The sequence below is a fragment of the Falco cherrug genome, chromosome 4, assembly GCF_023634085.1.
Source record: "Falco cherrug isolate bFalChe1 chromosome 4, bFalChe1.pri, whole genome shotgun sequence".
NCBI classification, from domain to species: domain Eukaryota; kingdom Metazoa; phylum Chordata; class Aves; order Falconiformes; family Falconidae; genus Falco; species Falco cherrug.
In genome coordinates, this window is record NC_073700.1 from 94,481,084 (window position 1) to 94,499,360 (window position 18,277).

The following is an 18,277-nucleotide window of genomic DNA, read 5'->3' on the forward strand; positions in this document are numbered from 1 at the left end:
ACTTCAGTATCATGAATTAGTAACCAGCCTCTTCACAGGGGGGGAACAAATCGGGAAAATTTACAAAAGCTACGCTTCAAAATTTGAAACACTTTTTACAAAGGAGAAGGGACAAAGGTGGTGCTGAGAACAGAAGCTGACAGCTTCATCAATTGCTACTGTATTACTTGACAGTGAGCACTTCCAGACTCCAACCTTACACAAGGCAAATCTGTTTCTAGAACAACGAAGGACAGAAGTTTAATGGCACCTACTGCTTTGAAGAAAATGGGACGTGGGTCTTCAAGTAAAGTAAAAAGGCCTGTAGTAGTACGTAGGGCTACAAAATGGTAAGAGTCAACTGGCTGTTGGACGAAGGGCTGTAAGCATGGCCTTTTGTGGCAAAGCAGGGTGACGAGCACAGCCTCCTGGTTTCAAGGACACATTGTGCATGTACACTTAGATTATAAGACTTTATTACTGGGGGACAAGGAAAAGCACTTTGCTTACATAGAAGTCACTGGAGGAAGGCAGGGGTCTCTACTGTAAGAAAAAGATCAGTTCAAAGTTGTCCCTTTCGTAAAGGACTGGCCCTTTTGCGTACCCCTTGGTCAGCAAAGTAAGCCAGATTCTTCCGTGGTGTAGCCCAAATGATCTCTGCCCAACTTCCTCCGAAGCCAGCTTTTGACTGCAGTCTTTGACTCACCCTCAGCCACGTGTGATTTTCTTGCTGCTTCTGGCAAAGGAACCAAAACCTGGAGCACACGAGTATGTGACTACAAATGGTTCCTGTCAGGCTGCTGGACCACTGTGCCTGCTCGGAGCAGCTCTAACACAAAAACCAAAGCTGGGCAGGCAAAGTCACCAGTGTTCAAACTAGCCAGCCTGAAGGGGGGCAGGCGAGAAAAAGGGCTTTTATTTCAGCATACAGAGGCTGAATCGCTTTCAGCTCCTGAACAATACTGGCAATCCAAAATTAAGGCTGCTGCAGGTCCCTGCCTTGAATGTAACCAAATTTAGTAAATTTATGCTTGTTGTGCACTTTTTTTTTAAGTACTCAGCCAGAAAGCTGCTGCAAATGCACCTGCAGTACTATCTGAAAGGCAGCTGCTTTTATGGGGTTATCCAAAAACCTTCAGACCTCTTAACCAGCTGAGAGCTTTTCCTCACAGATTTTCTTATAGATCAGAAAATGTGTGCTCAAGACTTTGCCGTCATGTTTGGTAATGCCCTGGGTGTAAAATAAGGTGGGAGGTTATTCCATTCATTTCATTAAAGAACAGGATAAGTGGGGAGGGAGGGATACCAGGGCTCAAGTCCACGCAGATGTGGTGTGGAGGAAACCTTGGCTCCCTCTAGTCCCCTTACCCAATACTAGGATTGTTACCCTGGCCGAGGCTCTCGCTAGTTTCTGCCCAGCCTCTCCTACCATAGCTGCTTCCCAGGAGTTTAGAGGAGCCCTGGTAAAATGTTTTCTACTAAAACAAAACCCTTGGTCAGAATACTTATAGGTGCAAAACTCAATTTGCCTAGGTAATTCCATAATAGTCTGGAATCAGAATATGCAGTTTATGTAGTAAGTCCTCCCACACCATCTAAGCTGTTTATGACGCGGCTAGCCATGCCTTGCAGTAAGGTGCTTTCTCTTCTTGCTTCTGGATCTAGCACCAGCAGTTATAACAGAGGTAAGGTCGCTTCAGAGCAGTGCAGCACATCTCCTGGAATGCAGGAATAGGGCACTTGTGAGTCGTCTTTTCCCCCTACTCACATCTTGTTTCTTCAATGAGCTCTTCAAGATCTTGCTTGCTGTAGCATGGAGGTACTGCTTGAAAAGTTGACTTAAAAGTAGGCTCAGGTGACCCAGAGAAGAAGTGGGTGTTGCCTGCTGTGCTGAATCATGTCCCTGTGTTCCTGAATTTATTTAAAACACATAAGTCATGAAATCACAGTTCTGCCCGATCCTTCTTCCAAAACGCTGCCGTGTTGGTACTTCCTAGACATGCTATGCTTGTTCTCAAAGGAGGGAGACCCTTCCCAGAATTCAGCTTCCTGAAATATATACTTTACAGATAAAGATGTAGAACAATGTAACTTTTTGAGGGGATAAAGGGAGATAACTTTGACAGTCATTAAAACAGCAATACTTTTTTTTTTTTTTTAAATGTTAAGTCTCCCAGTAAAAAAGAAAACAACAACAAAACATTTTATAACATTACAGAGCTCTGACCCTATGGCACAAAGACCTGCTTCTGTGCCCTGTGTTTTTAAACTTTCTTTTTTCATCGCAATGATGAACAAACAGGAACAAGTTACACAGACAGTGATGCAGCATAATCTACAGCAGTTCTATTGCTCTGAACTGTGAAACCTATGACCAAAGACAGGGCAAACACAAGTGAACTAAGGGGGAATTTCTCCTCTTTCTCCTTTCTTCCTCCACCTCTAAACCTGGGTGAGAAAAGGCAGTATGTTACAAAAGACAGTGTCAAGCACTATACCTAGCATACAGAACAGAGCAGATGATTGGACAGATCACTCCAAAGGAATTCCTAAGCCAAATTTTAAGAAATGCACAAACCCTTAAAAATAATAATCAGTATACAATCACAATGCACAAAGAACATAAAGGGGCTTTTTCTGAATACCACATATTCTGGCCACCCTTCCCTCCTGTCCCACCCCTCATAAGTCATTTTGCAAGCTCTGCAAAGTCCAGTTCTACATCCTCACAGAGTAAGTGAATGGTGGGCTAATACTGTTAATTTATGAGATCCTGGAGCTCCTCATCAGTCAGTTCATTGACTTCCATGATCTTTTCCAAGTGCTCCATATACCGGGCATGGTCTTGCAAAAAGTGCGGTACTCTCATGTTCTCAATCACAGCTAATCCTTTCAAGCGATCCACATCCTCATAGGAGATCTGTAAGGAAGGAGATGCGTTAATTTTCCACTATAGTCCTGTTACTTCTCCGCTGTGGCTCTAAATCCTCTCTTGTAGGTGAGAAAAGATATCAGAGCAGGGGGATTTAAAAGCTTGTGAGAATCCTTTGAAAACATGAGTAACCATGTGCCTCAGTGGAAGATGCAAAAAAATGTAATTTTAGCAAATGCCTCCATACTTCCTGATTCTGCTTTTGATTCAGTCAGTGAACAGACTCGTAGGAAGCTGAATAAGAATGACCTACAGCAGTTGCAGGAAAGAGAGAGAAAGGATGGAGCACATGTGATTCTCAGAGTCTTTTCTCAAAGAGGTGGGAAGATTGATATGAGAATGGACGAAACACTGTGCCAAAGACTGGGGAACTAGAAAGGGAGTGTGGGACAGGCATGGCACAGGAAGCAGGCAGGCTCCAGCTTTGGGAAAGGAATGCTGCCAGCTGAACTTAACTCTGATGTTTTCATTTTCGCTAGCAAATGTGCTTATGCAAAGCTAAATTAAAGTGCACTTCTGGTAACTAACTACAGCACGGGCAACCCTTAAGCATCCCAATTTCTTTTTGTTTGTTTGTTTGTTTCCCATTCAATAGCAGGGTGGAGACTGGTTTTGCCTCTTGGCATCAGAGCCTTCTGGGTATAGGTATGAAACTCTCCAACATTTTCCAGCTACTACAGGGCCTATTACATTTTATTCTAATGAAATCCAAGATTTTTCTCTTTAGCCTTATGATTCTACAAGCTAGGACTTAAAGTCTTGAGCTTGCAGTAGCTCAAGATGCTGTGAATAATGGTCCAGAAAGGATGAATACTTGGCTGTGCGATAGCTATGTAAGCTCCCTGCACAAAGCAGGACTCCTTGGGGCTATCCAGTGTGATGAAAATTCTGTGGTAGCTGCTTTGTCTACAAGCTACATGTTCTGGATACCCTACAGAAAGAAGCATATGTACTGGCAAAACCCACAAGCCTGGCTGTGCTTGCTAACTGGTACATCCTATTTCCTCACAGCAGGTTTGTGCCAGGTGGCTCGAGAGCTGAGCCTGCTCCTTCCAACCTTTTTACCCCACATTTCTTCTAAGGAGCTGAGTGCTGCACAGTCAGGGTTCCCTGGAAACAGCCTGCTCTCTTAGCAGGTGATGGTTTCTATTCAGAAAAGATTAAAGTGAGCATGAATGATCCACCCATGTGTAAGAAAGATAGGACAGTGTAATGCTAAACCTGATCCATAAAGGCAGTCAGAGATAGGTGCATTATCACTGTTGATAATGGGAACAAAGTCCACAAAAAGAAGGGATCTTCGTCTGTGTACATGTGCTTTTCTAGCCGTCATGACAAGATGCATCCTGATTAACAAAATGAACACACACCCATGCCCAGGTTTACTCAAGTCACTAAGGTACTGCTGTTTGAATATGGTGTGGCATTATGCCTGATTAATGTATTTAGAAGTAGTTACAGAGGAGCTATACAAAATCTTAGCATCTCCTCTCAGTCTGGAGACACAGCACCAAATGAGATTAAATATTGACCTTCCCTCCTGTCCCAAGTTGAAATTCCACCTCTTTTGCTCCCAAACAAAGGAAAGCAAAAGGACCCTCTCCCCCTTGTATTTATGTTCAGGGGTTTCTGTTACAGCTGCAACCAAGAAACAAGTATCTGTGATCTGAGGTATGCTTTGAATGGGATGTATTTCCTCAGTCCCTGCAATTGCTAAAGAATGACAAAAGCTGACATTCTGAGATCAAAAACATAACCTCATCCTACTGTGGCAACAGGTTGTCCTCATTACCACATGCAGCTAAAAATCATTGTACTAGGTAAAAAAGACTGAGGCTAAACCAGGCTAACTTAGGCTCTTTGTAATGTGTTCATGTTCTTGGGAAACACAATAGAAGGTGACATATTGCTGCTTTTGCTTTTTAAAACTCTGGTTACGCCATATCGAAATGCACCCAATACCTGCATTCTATTTCTCTTTATTATTACTTGCATGCAGTTCCTACATGAATGTTTTACAGTGCTTCCCATATTTGATTCTTTCCTGTAGAATTTTAAAACTGCTCCTTCTAAAAAGCATCTTTGCTCAGGCTTCAAGCTCTTTCCTTAGTTACTTCTAGGTATGCCAAACAGCTTGCACGTGTTCTGTTTCCATGCACCGCTCTCTTCTACACTGTAAGTAATGTCAGAAGCACCAGCAAGGCACAGCTGCCTCCACCAGTCAGATCAAGCTCAGTGGTGCAGTTGACATTCTGGAGGGAAGGGATGCCATCCAGAGGGACCTTGAGAGGTGGGCCCATGCGAACCTCGTGAACTTCTACAAGGCCAAGTGCAAGGTCCTGCACCTGGTTCAGGGCAACTCCCAGCATCAATACAGGCTGGGTGGAGAATGGATTGAGAGCAGCCCTGAGGAGAGGGACTTGGGGGTACTGGTGGATGAAAAGTTCAACATGGCCCAACAATGTGCGCTTGCAGCCCAGAAAGCCAACCCTATCCTGGGCTGCATCCAAAGAAGCATAGCCAGCAGGTTGAGGGAGGTGATTCTCCTCTTCTACTCTGCTCTTGTGAGACCTCACCTGGAGTGCTGTGTTCAGCTCTGGGGCCACCACATAAAGACACAGACCTGCTGGAGCAAGTCCAGAGGAGGGCCACAAAGATGATCAGGGGGCTGGAGCACCTCTCCTGCGAAGACAGGCTGAGGGTTGGGGTTGTTCAGCCTGGAGAAGATAAAAGTTCTGGGGAGGCCTTATAGCAGCTTCTGGTACCTAAAGGGGGCCTACAGGAAAGCTGGAGAGGGACTTTTTACAAGGGACCATAGAGTTCGGACAAGGGGTAATGTCTTTAAACAAAAGGAGGGTATTTTTAGATTAGATACTAGGAAGAAATTCTTTACTGTGAGGGTGGTGAGGCACTGGCACAGGTTGCCCAGAGAAGCTGTGGGTGCCCCATCCCTGGCAGTGTTCAAGGCCAGGCTGGATGGGGCTTGGAGCAACCTGGGCTAGTGGAAGGTGTCCCTGCCCATGGCAGGGGGTTGGAACTAGATGATCTTTATGGTCCCTTCCAACCCAAACCATTCTATAGTTCTATTTCTAGCACTCAGATGAGCACAGAAGACAAAGTTCAGCACGGTTCTGTCTTAAATACATTCACATGAGAAAGCAGTGCTCTGGTTTTACAACTGTGTTAACTACCCACTAAAGCACAGAAGCAATTTGTTGTCAGTATTATAGTTGACTGCTTTCACTTCCTATTATGTTCATACCTTTATTATATTTGCAATGAAAATATGCATGCTGAGAAAGTTGAGCTCACTTGTTACAATACAACACTGAAAATCTTTCAAAAGGCAATGAAATTTTCACACTAAATGCTGAGTTTCCCTATGTTTATAAATGCTGTGCTTTTAATTCTAACTTGGAAGACATGGCAGCTGAGCTTAATACTCCCTTTGGAACAACCTGATCCTCCTATTCTAACCTAAACAAACAAATAAATCACCATTTAGAGTAGTGATAAACTCTTAATAACCACAGGATAGATCTCAGTGTAAGTTTCCTATTTCTCTACATTCACAGAACCTGTTTTTCCTGAGAGTAGATTGGAGATATTGGAGCAGGTCCAGTGAAGGGTCACCAAGATGATTAAGGCACTGGAGCATCTCTCCTATGAGGAAAGGCTGAGAAGCTGGGACTGTTCAGCCTGGGGAAGGGAAAGCTCAGGGGGATTTTACCAATGTGTATAAACACCTGATGGGAAGGAATGACAAGGAAGTCAGGCTCTTCTCAGCAGTGCCCACTGGCAGGGCATGAGGCAATCCACACACAAAACTGTGACCAAACACAAACCACTTTTTGATGGTAGTAAAACACTGGCACAGGCTGCCCAGAGAGGTTGTAGAATCTCCATCAGTGGAGATATTCAAAGCCCCACTGGACATGATCCTGTGCAACCTACTCTAGCTCACCCTGCTGAAGCATGGGTGTTAGACTAGATGATCTTGAGAGGTCCTTGCAGACCTCAACCAATCTGTGATGCTGAGAGCAGATACTGCTCTTATACACAAATTTCCAGTTTGATTGCAGATGTGTGCAGCAAAAACATTCAGAGCAGACTTTAAGATCCCTTGATTTTATAAGTTGTAAAGTCAAGCACTTATAAATTATCATACTGCTAGAATTAAATTGCTTTGTAGACCCTTAATGTGGATGCCTTGCCATGTGGATTATGGTGGGATCTGTAATTATATGAGGAATGACTTATATGTTTTTGAGGTGGCTTGACAATTCTTCAGGCTCCCTGAAGAGAGAAATGCATAAAGCAGCACAGGAACAGTATGTGTTCAGTAATTTAGCAGGCAGAAGCTGTGTGAAGTTAAGCAGGCTTAAAGCACAAGGAAGTTTTGGAGAATAAAGTTGCAGAGACTTATCTGACAGTGAGATTTTATTTTCAAAGCCTCCTAACTTGGTTCAGTTACCTAAATAGCTCTGCTCACCAGTATGGATATTTCTGACACTAAAGGCAAAACTTCTTAAATGTGGATCAAACCCCTCTGTTATAACATGCCACTTCCCTTTATCACCCATTGATTGCCAAGTAGGCAGAAATATTGGTATACCAGCTCTAAAGGCAAGTGTAACAACGTCAATTTGAATCCTAGTTTATGTGAGTATGAGCCCTGCTTTATAAACTGTGGAAACTTAGCAATCCAAGGATTTGGTTTAGGAAGTGTGACAAAGTTTCTGCACTTCTTAGTATAATTTTGAGAACAAAAAAGCAATGACAGTTAGAATGGACATAAAATATGTACTGTCAATATAGAAATACCATGTATTTTAGGGAAAAAAAAAAACCCACCCGGTTTTTTTAAGAACATCAGAGGTGCCATCAGTGAGAGAAATTTGAGATGAAAAACTCTGTGGTGGAAGGGGATGCATTAGCATCAAATGGTTATTTTTGTTTTCTGCTAGGACCACCACCCTATCTAGCACCTGCCCCGCTTGCCCAAGGCAGTCCCTTGTACTGCAAGTCAGATAGTAGTACCCTGTAAAGGGAGGAAAGGAAAGTCTGTGAAAAAACATGATCATAAAATCTTAATCTGATAAGTGAGGAATGAGGAAAAACTGGTAGAAATTTTTAGGACCTCAAAATATTTGTAACTTGCACTGTGTCATACAAGGTGCTGTACAGAACAGAGGTCTAGATCAAAGTAAACCACAGCGCAATGACTCATAGCTCTTTACAGGCAGGCTTGCTGAAACAATAAAACTGTACCCTTTGGTAAGAATGAGACCACTCACCTTCCCCAGGGCTGTCAGAAGATGGAAATCAATGGACTCCCTGTATCTCAGGATTCGGAGGATGCCATCCAAGTATACCTGATCCTTATTGAAGCAGCCTAAAAGGAATCAAGATACGCTGGACTCTGTCAGGGTTTGTTCAAGGCATATTCTCAGAAGCCATTATGAGCAGAACAATTCTATTTTTAAAAACTGGGTATTTATATCCCAGACTTTGAAAACCTTCCCAAAAACTAACTAAGAGGCTAAACCCACTAGCCAAAGAAATCAAACACAGAAGATGGCATCTCTGAATATCCACAGCAGCATTACACCTTTTGTAATAAACGTAAAAGAAGGTCAAACTGAGTACGAACTTTTTTATGGCTTCGCAATTTACATTCCCATTTCCAAAAAAACCCTCCATTACGGATTCCATTTGAAAGTCTCACAGATGTGCATTTTCAGCCTTCTTTTCGATAGCAGAAATCATGCTGCCTCATTTCAGAAAGTGCAATCCCATTTCTCCCTTTTGCAAAGGTTTTACTGTGTGAAATGATGAAGGGGCTCTGTGCATGTTCTGAAAACCTCTCTGAAGTACAAAAATAGAGAAGACATGCAGGGAACCCACCTGGTTGTGATGTGTCAGTCCACCCTCTCTTGGCTCGTACGCAGTAATCCCACCTAGTATTGGGGTCCTTGACAAATTTCCCCACGTCCTGGAAAAGCTGACTGAAGGACATTTGGCTAGCCTGATACACTGTGTAGTAGAGCAGGGCAGCTCTCCAAAGAAAAGGGTCTTTGCGGAACAGGACACTGTGAATGCTCGCTAGCCCCTCTTCTGTAGGGTTGATTGGTTTTAACCCATGTTTTCTACGTCCGTTCCAGTTGCACCAAGGCTGGCTGTTGTTGTTAAAACCCCGAAAATAATGAGTTCCTGAAAAGAAAGGAATATGAGACTTAGAACAGTAGCATCTAATGATTGAAAAAAAATTACAAAATATGGAAGGAGATGCACATTTCAGAACTCTGAACAGACAGAATTGAGCACTGGGAAAAGTGCCAGCTCTAGCCTTGTCTACAACAGAGAACTTTGTCAGAGGTAGATATATGGTACAACTGTTCACCTGCTGACTGCAAGTAGGACTCCCAAAAATGCCTACGGAATACAAATGTCAGCAGGACTGGAGTTCCCAAATCCATGGAAAGGAATTTTCAAGTGTGTCTTACATGCTGAATGTCTCTAGCATAGGCTAGGCATTGCAGCGAACAGAAGGAAGGAGAACCAAAGGGGGCAGAAATGTTGCCTCTTGAAGGTGGTTAAACAGCCCTGCTGCTGCCTTGGAAGAGGCTATGTGCCTTTACAATGTGAGTAACAGTGGTTCGAGACAACTGCAGGGCTTATTCTTCAGTTGAATTTCAGGCATTAGCCAAGTTTAACCAGTTTTAATGTAATTCATTAAAACGGATTCACTGAAAAGTTTTAGAAATTTTCCACAGGGCTGGGCCAACCGTGTTAATGCAAAATAAAGGCAACCTTACAACAGTTTAGGATTTGCCGGGTAAATTCTTCATACCTAAAGCATGCTACATTTGCAAGCAGTGCAGCATAACAGAAGCAGATTTGCAAAGTGAAATGGTTGGTGCTGAGGCTGAACAGTTGCCCTATTTTTATTTCCCTATTTTTTACTCCAGACTAGCTCTGAATTGCTCTCATGAGCAAAATGTCCCTGAGCAGTGACAACACAGAAGGTACGCCCTGGAGCACAGCCTCTGGGCTAGCATCATCTGAAAGGATTATACTTTGCCTGCTCCAAGATTCCTTTGGCATGTGAATCTCAGTGCAGCAAGTGGAAGCAGCTGTAGACTCACTTCAAAAGCTCGCTCCTGATCTGACCTAAAATGCTAATGTACATGAACCCTTGGAATCCTTTTACTGCATGCTGCAGTGATAAATATGTTTCTTCTTCCCTTCAGCACACCTACAGCACAGGTTCTTTAGACAGGAACGCTTCCTCCTTCCGTGTATGTACAGTGCCTGGCCCATCATTGCAAAATAAATAAGAACGCATGCAAGTACTCCCCTGTGCCTGAAGAACTGATGTCATGCTCATACCAATTTCATGTCTCAGCATCCCTTCCAGCCAGTGCTCTCGCGCAGTGGAGATATTGATAGTGAGAGTGGGGCGGCCATTCACCACTGTCATTGAGGCTCGAGATAGCAGGTCCTCCGTGAGATGGACCACAATCTGAAGATGAGAGAGTTCAGATAGCAAAGAGCTCTCTTCTCACTCCTGTTCCTACTTTTTGCTTTGGCCCTTTCATGATTTCATTTCTCTTTGGTGCCTTGCCCTTCACAGCTCTTCCTTGCTACCCGCAATCACCTATGAGAGACAATTCTGACTCCACAGAGCTACCCTAGACCCCTGTGCTGCTGACAAAACCTCAGACTTCAGTGGGACCCAGCAGGAGGGTTAAGATAGACAGACATGAGACGGAAAAAAATTTATATGGTAACACTGACTAGATCTGGGGGGCGGGGAGCAATCTTATGCAGAGTAAATTCGAGAAAATTCCATTTTTTTAACTGTGTCTAATTATCTTACTATTACTGAGAACTGAAAAATATAGATAAGCACACGTAAACTGACTAGGTATCTATACACTTAACTGTCTGAAACATTTTTAGTTGCAATTCTAAAGCCACATGAATGACGGGGGAAGCACTGTGTAGTTTGTTTCCTGATACATGATGCAGACTTGAAATATTATTAGAATACTGATATCGTTTTGTTTGGGTTTAACCAGGAATGTAGTTCTAGTTTTCCTGTTTTCTCTTGGAAAACTGGTCATCAAAACAAAAACTGCCAGAAAAGGAAATTAATGCATATTGATATATTTTGTTATTTGAGTTCAAAAAGACTTTTTAAACAAGTGACTGGGAGGGAAAAGGGAAACTCTTCGTTGAAGATTAAGCACTTTTCCCTCTTCATGTAATGGCTAAAGAAACAGAAGAGTACAAGGGAGAGTACCTACAAGAGACATAGGGGGTTTTTTTAATATCAAAGTTAACGAAAAAGGATCAAAGGCAAGAACGTGACATTTCCCTGTATTCAAAACCTATTGTTCAGCTTCAAGTTCAACAGCAAACTATCAGTCCTATAAAACTCTTACTTAAGATGCTGGAAAGATAGGTAAATCCCAAATTTAGATTTAAAGCAAAGGTGCCACTTAGCTTTAACATCTCGCCAACAGGAGACAGTATTTTCATAATATTTTAGACCATACTAAGCATGATGTATTAACCCTATTTTTGCAGAAAAAGCATTTCATTAAGAAGGACATGAGATATTTGATGAGGGTCTAGGATCCTGCTTCCATGAAGATAAACCAAGACAAAAACAAACACAAAGGGAGATAAAAGCATGGCTGAGGCCAAAAATACAATTCTTTTCTGCTTGCCCCAAACTGCAGTTTTATAACCTCACTCTCAGAAACACAGATAAAGTCTGGTACCAGTGTTAAATTACAGTCTTCCAAAAAGGTGTGATGAGTTTAATGGTTTCTTCTAATAATATGATGTTTACTAATTAAACACAGTTTCTGGGAAACTAATTTTCATGTCTTGATCTCCCATTCCAGACTCTTCTTGTTCACTGTCAGTGATCTCATCCAAGTCTTGGACTGTGTCAGCTAGTGTTTTCATTTGGAATAAATCTATTTTTATACATTCAATTTCATCTGACTCTTGCAAGCAATTCTATGTAACTCAGTCAAACTGGACTTTTAAAATCCTGCATATAGGAAATCACACTTTTGCACAGGACTCTAAAAGATTAGATGGTTAAAGTCAGGAAAAAACAGCATTTGAACCAACTCAACAAGCCAACCTCTTTCAGACGTTTTTATTCACTTATGTCACTTTAATTTGTGTTTCTTATAAATCAGTCTCTTGGGCTGCTGCTTATTTTTCTTGGCCTTTTCTTAACTCTTTCCTTTGGTGTAAATAATTTGATACAAGAGAACAGATGGCAGAACTGATGAATAAATGGAAATGCGCTAGTCTCCAAGTAGCTGAAAAAAGGAGGGAAGGAAGGGTGTCGGTTTAGGGTACTCCCAAAAGAGGTGAATTTAAGAACAAGCATCTATGAATCAGGAAACACATTCAGAGAGATGGCTGAAGCATTCACAAGGAATTTGCATCATTTCAATTGTTCAAAAATTAAACTAGGCACAACCATGAGAAAAATGTCATGTAAGGAATATCGTTGTTATGGAGGAAAGGTCTCCCGAGTGGTCTCTCAAGTCCATCCATGTGTAATTTCTAAGATACAGGCAAATGTTTCCTTCCTGATCCAGTGTACAACTTACCTCACCAAGACAGCCTTCTTTCACCATATATTTCCTGACGTGATTCCAGATGCGACTTTTGGTCAGCAAGCTGCCTCCAGTGGCCTGTTCAAATTTTTCGTAGCTTCCGTATTTCTGCAATGTCCGCTGCATAATGTTAATGGACTATAAAATACAAAAGCATAGCAAATACGAATGCAGTAAGACCCCCGTGTCAGACTAGCATGTGTCTTCTTTCTCTCCCTCTCAATCACTCTCTCTTTTTAACTTAATTTATTTTAAGTTAATAACTTTTTAATTTAATCTTTCTTCTTATTTTAACATATTGGGAGTTGCTATCAAACTGCAGTCATTAGATACAGGCTGACATACTCCGTAATCAATTTATACCGTCTTCAGACATACATTAATGTCAAAGTACTGAAAAAAGATTCCGATCAACTCATCTTGGACCTACATACACCAGCATGACACAGATGTTTATCAGTCTAGTGAAATAATAGCCATTTTCCCCTTTAATTCTGGGAATGTTGTACAACCGCTTTGTAAATCAGACGTAACAGGTCACAAGGACATTTGCAGTTTAAGTTGTCAGCATGTTTATTTTTTTTTGGTTTTCCAAAGAATTTTACAAAGATCAGCTATCACTGTCATCTTGCTTCATTTCTTGTTATTTTCTAATTCAGGAATGCTGAACCGTGATTAGCAGATGTGTAACTATAATTTTAATAATAATATTTCTACCAAAAACATCTTCTTACAAAGAAATGCTCTGTACCATGGCTTTCAGCAAGGAGGAGAGAGAACAGGAACTTTATTCACAGAACTTCCATTTGAATCACAGTATTTCTTTATAACCCCCCAAAATGAAGGAGGCATGTTTCATTACACAAACAAAGTGGTATCAATTCTTTTACGTATTGCTGCTAGAAGTCCCGTGTGGGTGGAAAGCAGAGCACGATGCCTGTAACGTGATCTGAACACTGCGTGTTGAAGATGTTACTAGTGGGGTGTGAAATGCTCATCCCCAGTAATCTACTTCCCAACGGGTCATTTCATACCCTTGAAAGAATATACGGCATAGAATAAATTCTTGCCCCGCTACAGGGAAGGGCTTTTTTCATAGATAGAGCAGGAGCTCCCAAGAATCTCCTAAGAGAAAAAATATTACCTTAAAGAATGAATGTTCTTGCTAATACCACTAATGATGAAAGCGGAAATCTTGCAGACTGAATCTCTTTTTACATTGTACACTTACATCCACGCATGAAGCTGATAACATGCTTGTTATTTGCAGCGATGTGATTCTGACATTGTCAGATTGGCTTATTTTCCACAAAAGTAGGATTCATTTTGTATCTCTCACAGCTACTAAAAAACCTGTTCTAATTTTTTTCAGGTTGAAACTAAGCAACCCTGAGTAATTGCTACTGAAAGCCATAAATGCAAGCTAAATGTATTCTTAAAGTCCTGTAGCTCTTTGACGAGAGAAAGATCACTTACCTGAATGCACCTAATGTTTAGTATTTCTTTGTCTGCCTCCAATGCTTGTTATTAAATTTGAAGGGCCTCCTGGTTATATCTGAATTTCTTTTTCAAGAATGAAGAAAGCAGCATAATTTTCTACCTTAGCACAGATTATGGAAAAAAGGGGGATTAGTTTAATGAAAGCTGTTGTTTTGGGAAGCAAAGAATTTACTTACTGTGTGCCACTGTTGTGGTTTCTATTCCCACTGCACCTGAGTCTCCACATTAAGTTTTTATTTAGGTGAGAGCAAAAAGCATGTGCCATTCGCATAATAGCAAATCAGAAAGTGAAGCGTGAACAGAGATCTGTTACTGGTTACTCCAAAATCTATACCACCAGGAACAGCAGGACTGCAATACATTACCCACAGAACTGGGCCAAAAAGTCAGTGTGCGTGGCCTTACAAGAACGACTCTGGTAGAAACAGGGTCACCATAAAACCACCCAGCGCTGTTACATGAACCCTGACTCCTCTCACTGCCTCCTGTGTGGCCAAAACTCCCTTAGCCACCACGGTAATCCAGCAGTAGGTTCAGGCTTGACAGGACTTATACTGGACCCACTGGGGACCTGGTGACATTTAGCTGGTTCCCAGGATCTGACCCGTTTGGGCAGCTGTGTCCCTGCACTTGCTGAAGCTAGCATGAGTAAGAAGAGTGTATGGTATGAAGAAAGGCACCGCAGAGGACCACGCTATCTTTTCTTTTTCCAGTTTTCTTTAAAAGATCAGGTGTCAGGCTGTCTGAAGAGAGGTATCATAAAAAGAGGAATGCTGTGCCACCACCTGAGCCATGGCAAATGGTTTGGCTTTGCCTCTCCCTGTTACAACACTGCAATGAGCACAGACGGCAGCACAGCTCCACATTGTATGTTACGCAGCCCCTCTGAGGCACTGAAAGTGGGTGACCAAAGCAGTGAAATCGGTAACTCCCAGGAGAATCAACAGGCACCTTTGCAGACCTTTGGCTTGATTGCTTGCAAAGAAAATAAATCCTACTGCTCCTAAAGACAGGAGGCATTGGGACTGCTGCTGTGAAAACTGCAGCATCATTCTGCAACTTAAAAACAAATCGTATTTTTCAGGATTCATGTATTTAAAATAGAGGATACACCCTCATCTGGTGCAAAACGGGTAGCTCCAGCATCATGTTGCTGACCCACTGCTGTAGGTATTTGACAGGGGTTCAGTGCTGTTACCTCCATTACCTTATTGCACAGAAATATGAGTAAGGACAACTACACATCTGTACTGGTGACCTACGAGGTAAATGGGGTTTTGGTTCCCAGCAACTTCCCCATACATTAGGTCTTTCTTGTACAAATGCATAGGTGTGGCAAGGCCTAAAAGATTATAAAAAGATATTGGGGAGGTCTTTCTATGCCAGTAAATAATATCTTTTCTTGTGTCAATTCTTAATATCGCTTGTCATTTAAAAATGACCTCAGATAAATGAAACGAGGTTAGTGTCTAAGTATTAAAAGAAGCAATACATGAGTCCCTCATGCAAAGCCTAATGTTTCTGGAAACTAATAATAATTGTTTCTAGCAAAACTTTTGACCAAGGGCTAGATGTAAAGAACAAATCAGAGCAAAACCTACTTCTTGTTTAATAGCTTGTATATTTTCCCAAAGCCTTTTTTCTGCTTTTTTTTAATTACATGTGAGTTTTTAACTTCTAAAAATATTGGCTGATGTATAAGTTTCTCAGTGTCTGTAAAGGCTGGGGTATTTTCCTGCCTCACACAAAATCCTTGGTTAAAGAAGCAACCCAAAAATTCCTGCCCCTTGTCCCAGGAAGTTAATTCTCAGCCAGCAGCCTGAGTAACTCATGATAACAGTTCTTCATTTTCCTCTGCAAGGTGCCAAATCCTTAAGATATTTGTTACCTACTAGTTGTTTGGTGTATCTGATTTCTCTGAGCATTTAATTAACTTTATTTGCTCACTCTGAAAGCAGCTGTCTCTGAATTAATCTTCTGGCATGAAATTTGTCTTCACAACTTGTTGATATTAAATTTAAATTAAGTTTATTAGATTAAACACATTAAGTACCCACTTAAATTCTTGGATGCTTAAATCCTTTGAATGTACACCAGTGACTTCCATTCCTAGAGAGACCTGCTGCCCAGCAGCACCATGTTTTGTCTCCTGAATCTGTTCCTTCTGTTCCTCTTCCCCCTGTCTCTTCCCATGGCCAATTCTATCCCTCAGTTATAAATTCTGAGGAAAAAATCATGATAATTAATAGCATTTTAGAAAAATCACAGCGGTATGAAGAATTAAGATGCAACAGGGCTTGCCAGAGAACCTCAATCCCTGGAGCAGGTACGCTACATGGCATCCCCCAGACCCTCACTTTCTGAGATAAGTCTTCTTATGTTCAAATATATGGTTGTATAGAACAGCAGTTCCCCTCAAATGTTTTCAATCACGTGATTTAAAACACACCAGGTCCTGTGGGTGGAATAGTTTGGCTTTAAATTCTCTGAAAGTTATTTACTGCAGGAACTGAATCAGGGATGGATTTATTTCCAGAAGCCACCAGGATTTGGTCCTTTCCTTTTTAAGGCACCTTTCAGAAAGCACCCAGCACTTGGGCTGCATCTCTCTGCAAGTAAATTGGGCAAGACCAGGATATTGGCTCAAGCTCTGGAAGGGGTCTACCCATGGACCTGAATGGCTTGGTAGGCCCCCAGGCACAGTGTCACCTCAGGTGAACCGGCACTCCTCTCTCAGGCAACATTTGGCCATAGCCAAAGGATCATGTGGTTGTTGGGCTCCCAGCAGAAGCGGGCCACTGCATTTTGATGCCCATCCTGCCTCTCAGCAAACCAAATGTTAAGGTCCGACAACAAAGCAAAGCCTTTCGCTGGAGAAGAACAGGCATGTGAAATTCACAGACTGGAGGAAGCCAATAAAGGTAGCAAAGGATAAGAAGCAGACTTGAAGAACAGCAAAGATACTTTACATACTTTTTGAAAAGAATAGGACAAACCTAGAGTGGTGATCAAAGTCGAGTAGGGGTAGATGAGATGTTTGATGACACAAAGGACTGCCAAAACTGTTTCAGAGCAAGGGTGTTTTCAGAGCACATTTCTTCTCAATGTGAAAGCTCAAAAAAATAAGGGTGTTTGAGAAGGGCTTGTAAACTTTATTAACCAGTTCTCTGTTTTGACGCTGTTTATAAACACACCACTATGAGATGCAGCACTACATAGGTTTATTTGGTGGTGTTATCTCAGAGGACTCTCCTAGCTTCGTCAGAGTGCAGGGTATTTTTTCAAACCACCTTATCACAGCAATGTGAAAACGAGCACTGAATGCACATCAAGCTTCCCGTTTGGCAGCCTAACAGCAGGCTCCCTGGAGCTGAGACCCGTGTGTGCCAAGGCAGGCAGCACAACTAGCCCAAGTTCTAGCTCCTCCTGCCCGTCTGCCCGCACCCTTCTGCACTCCTCCTGGGCTGCTCAAGGCTTTTCCTAAAACGCCACCAGACACTTGAATCAACAGCACAATATGAGTAGCAGGTTTTCAGAAATACACCCCCAGAAGCACAGACCGCACTGGCCTCTCCCAGTTCAACCCGATGCATGGCTTGCAGCTGCAAGGGGAAGGGTACTGAAGGGTGCTGCCACTGCCTTACGTGCCATGCTGAGTAACCCATACCCTGGCAGTTCAGCCACCTCCAGACAGATGTTGCAAGCCTAAATTCATGCATATTGAGAAAGCCATTAAGCTTAAGCCTCCTCATTGCTGAAAACAGCCTCTTGGTTAGGAAATTACTAACAGTGCTCAGCACTATCAGCTCTCCCATGACTGTTTCAAGCAAAACAGAAGAAGTCCCGATAATTCTTTCCAAGTGGGCAGGTGTGACTCTGGAAGCACTGAAACAACAGGTTGAGTCATTACACACCTGCTGGTTTTGACACTTCTGGCCACAACCAATCCAGTTGGTGGTGGCTCCTGAAGGGAAAAGGTTTGGGATATTTTTAGATCCCAGGCACCAAATACAACACTGAACCCTTCATTTGGGGTTCTGCACCTGCCTCTGAGGTGAGATGACTCAAAGTCAGGTGTTGCAAGAAGTTACTGGGAAAGGGAAAATCCAGACCAGCATGCCAGCTCTTGCCTATTCCAGCATCCAACTGTGAGCTTATTTTCCAGCCTCTGGGCCAGTAGAACACTTATAGTGCCACAGTTCCTAAGGCCAAA

The 18,277-nt window shown here is 42.3% G+C and overlaps 1 protein-coding gene across 2 annotated transcripts in view; it reads right to left on the reverse strand.

Annotated features, from left to right (window-relative positions):
- Positions 1–438: 438 nt before the first annotated feature.
- Positions 439–18,277, reverse strand: part of MATCAP2 (microtubule associated tyrosine carboxypeptidase 2) — a 30,453-nt gene continuing 12,614 nt past the window's right edge. Inside the window, exons 1-6 of one of the 2 annotated variants that reach the window (XM_027810001.2) lie at positions 14,241–14,389; positions 12,559–12,702; positions 10,304–10,436; positions 8,819–9,124; positions 8,209–8,306; positions 439–2,899 (exon numbers count right to left, since the gene is read on the reverse strand). In XM_027810001.2, coding sequence (XP_027665802.1) covers positions 2,738–2,899; positions 8,209–8,306; positions 8,819–9,124; positions 10,304–10,436; positions 12,559–12,690 — 831 coding nt within the window. In that variant the 5' untranslated portion in view covers positions 12,691–12,702; positions 14,241–14,389 and the 3' untranslated portion in view covers positions 439–2,737. Of the gene's footprint in view, positions 2,900–8,208; positions 8,307–8,818; positions 9,125–10,303; positions 10,437–12,558; positions 12,703–14,240; positions 14,390–18,277 lie in introns of those variants that run through there. The other variant, XM_055709280.1, reaches the window with a different exon arrangement.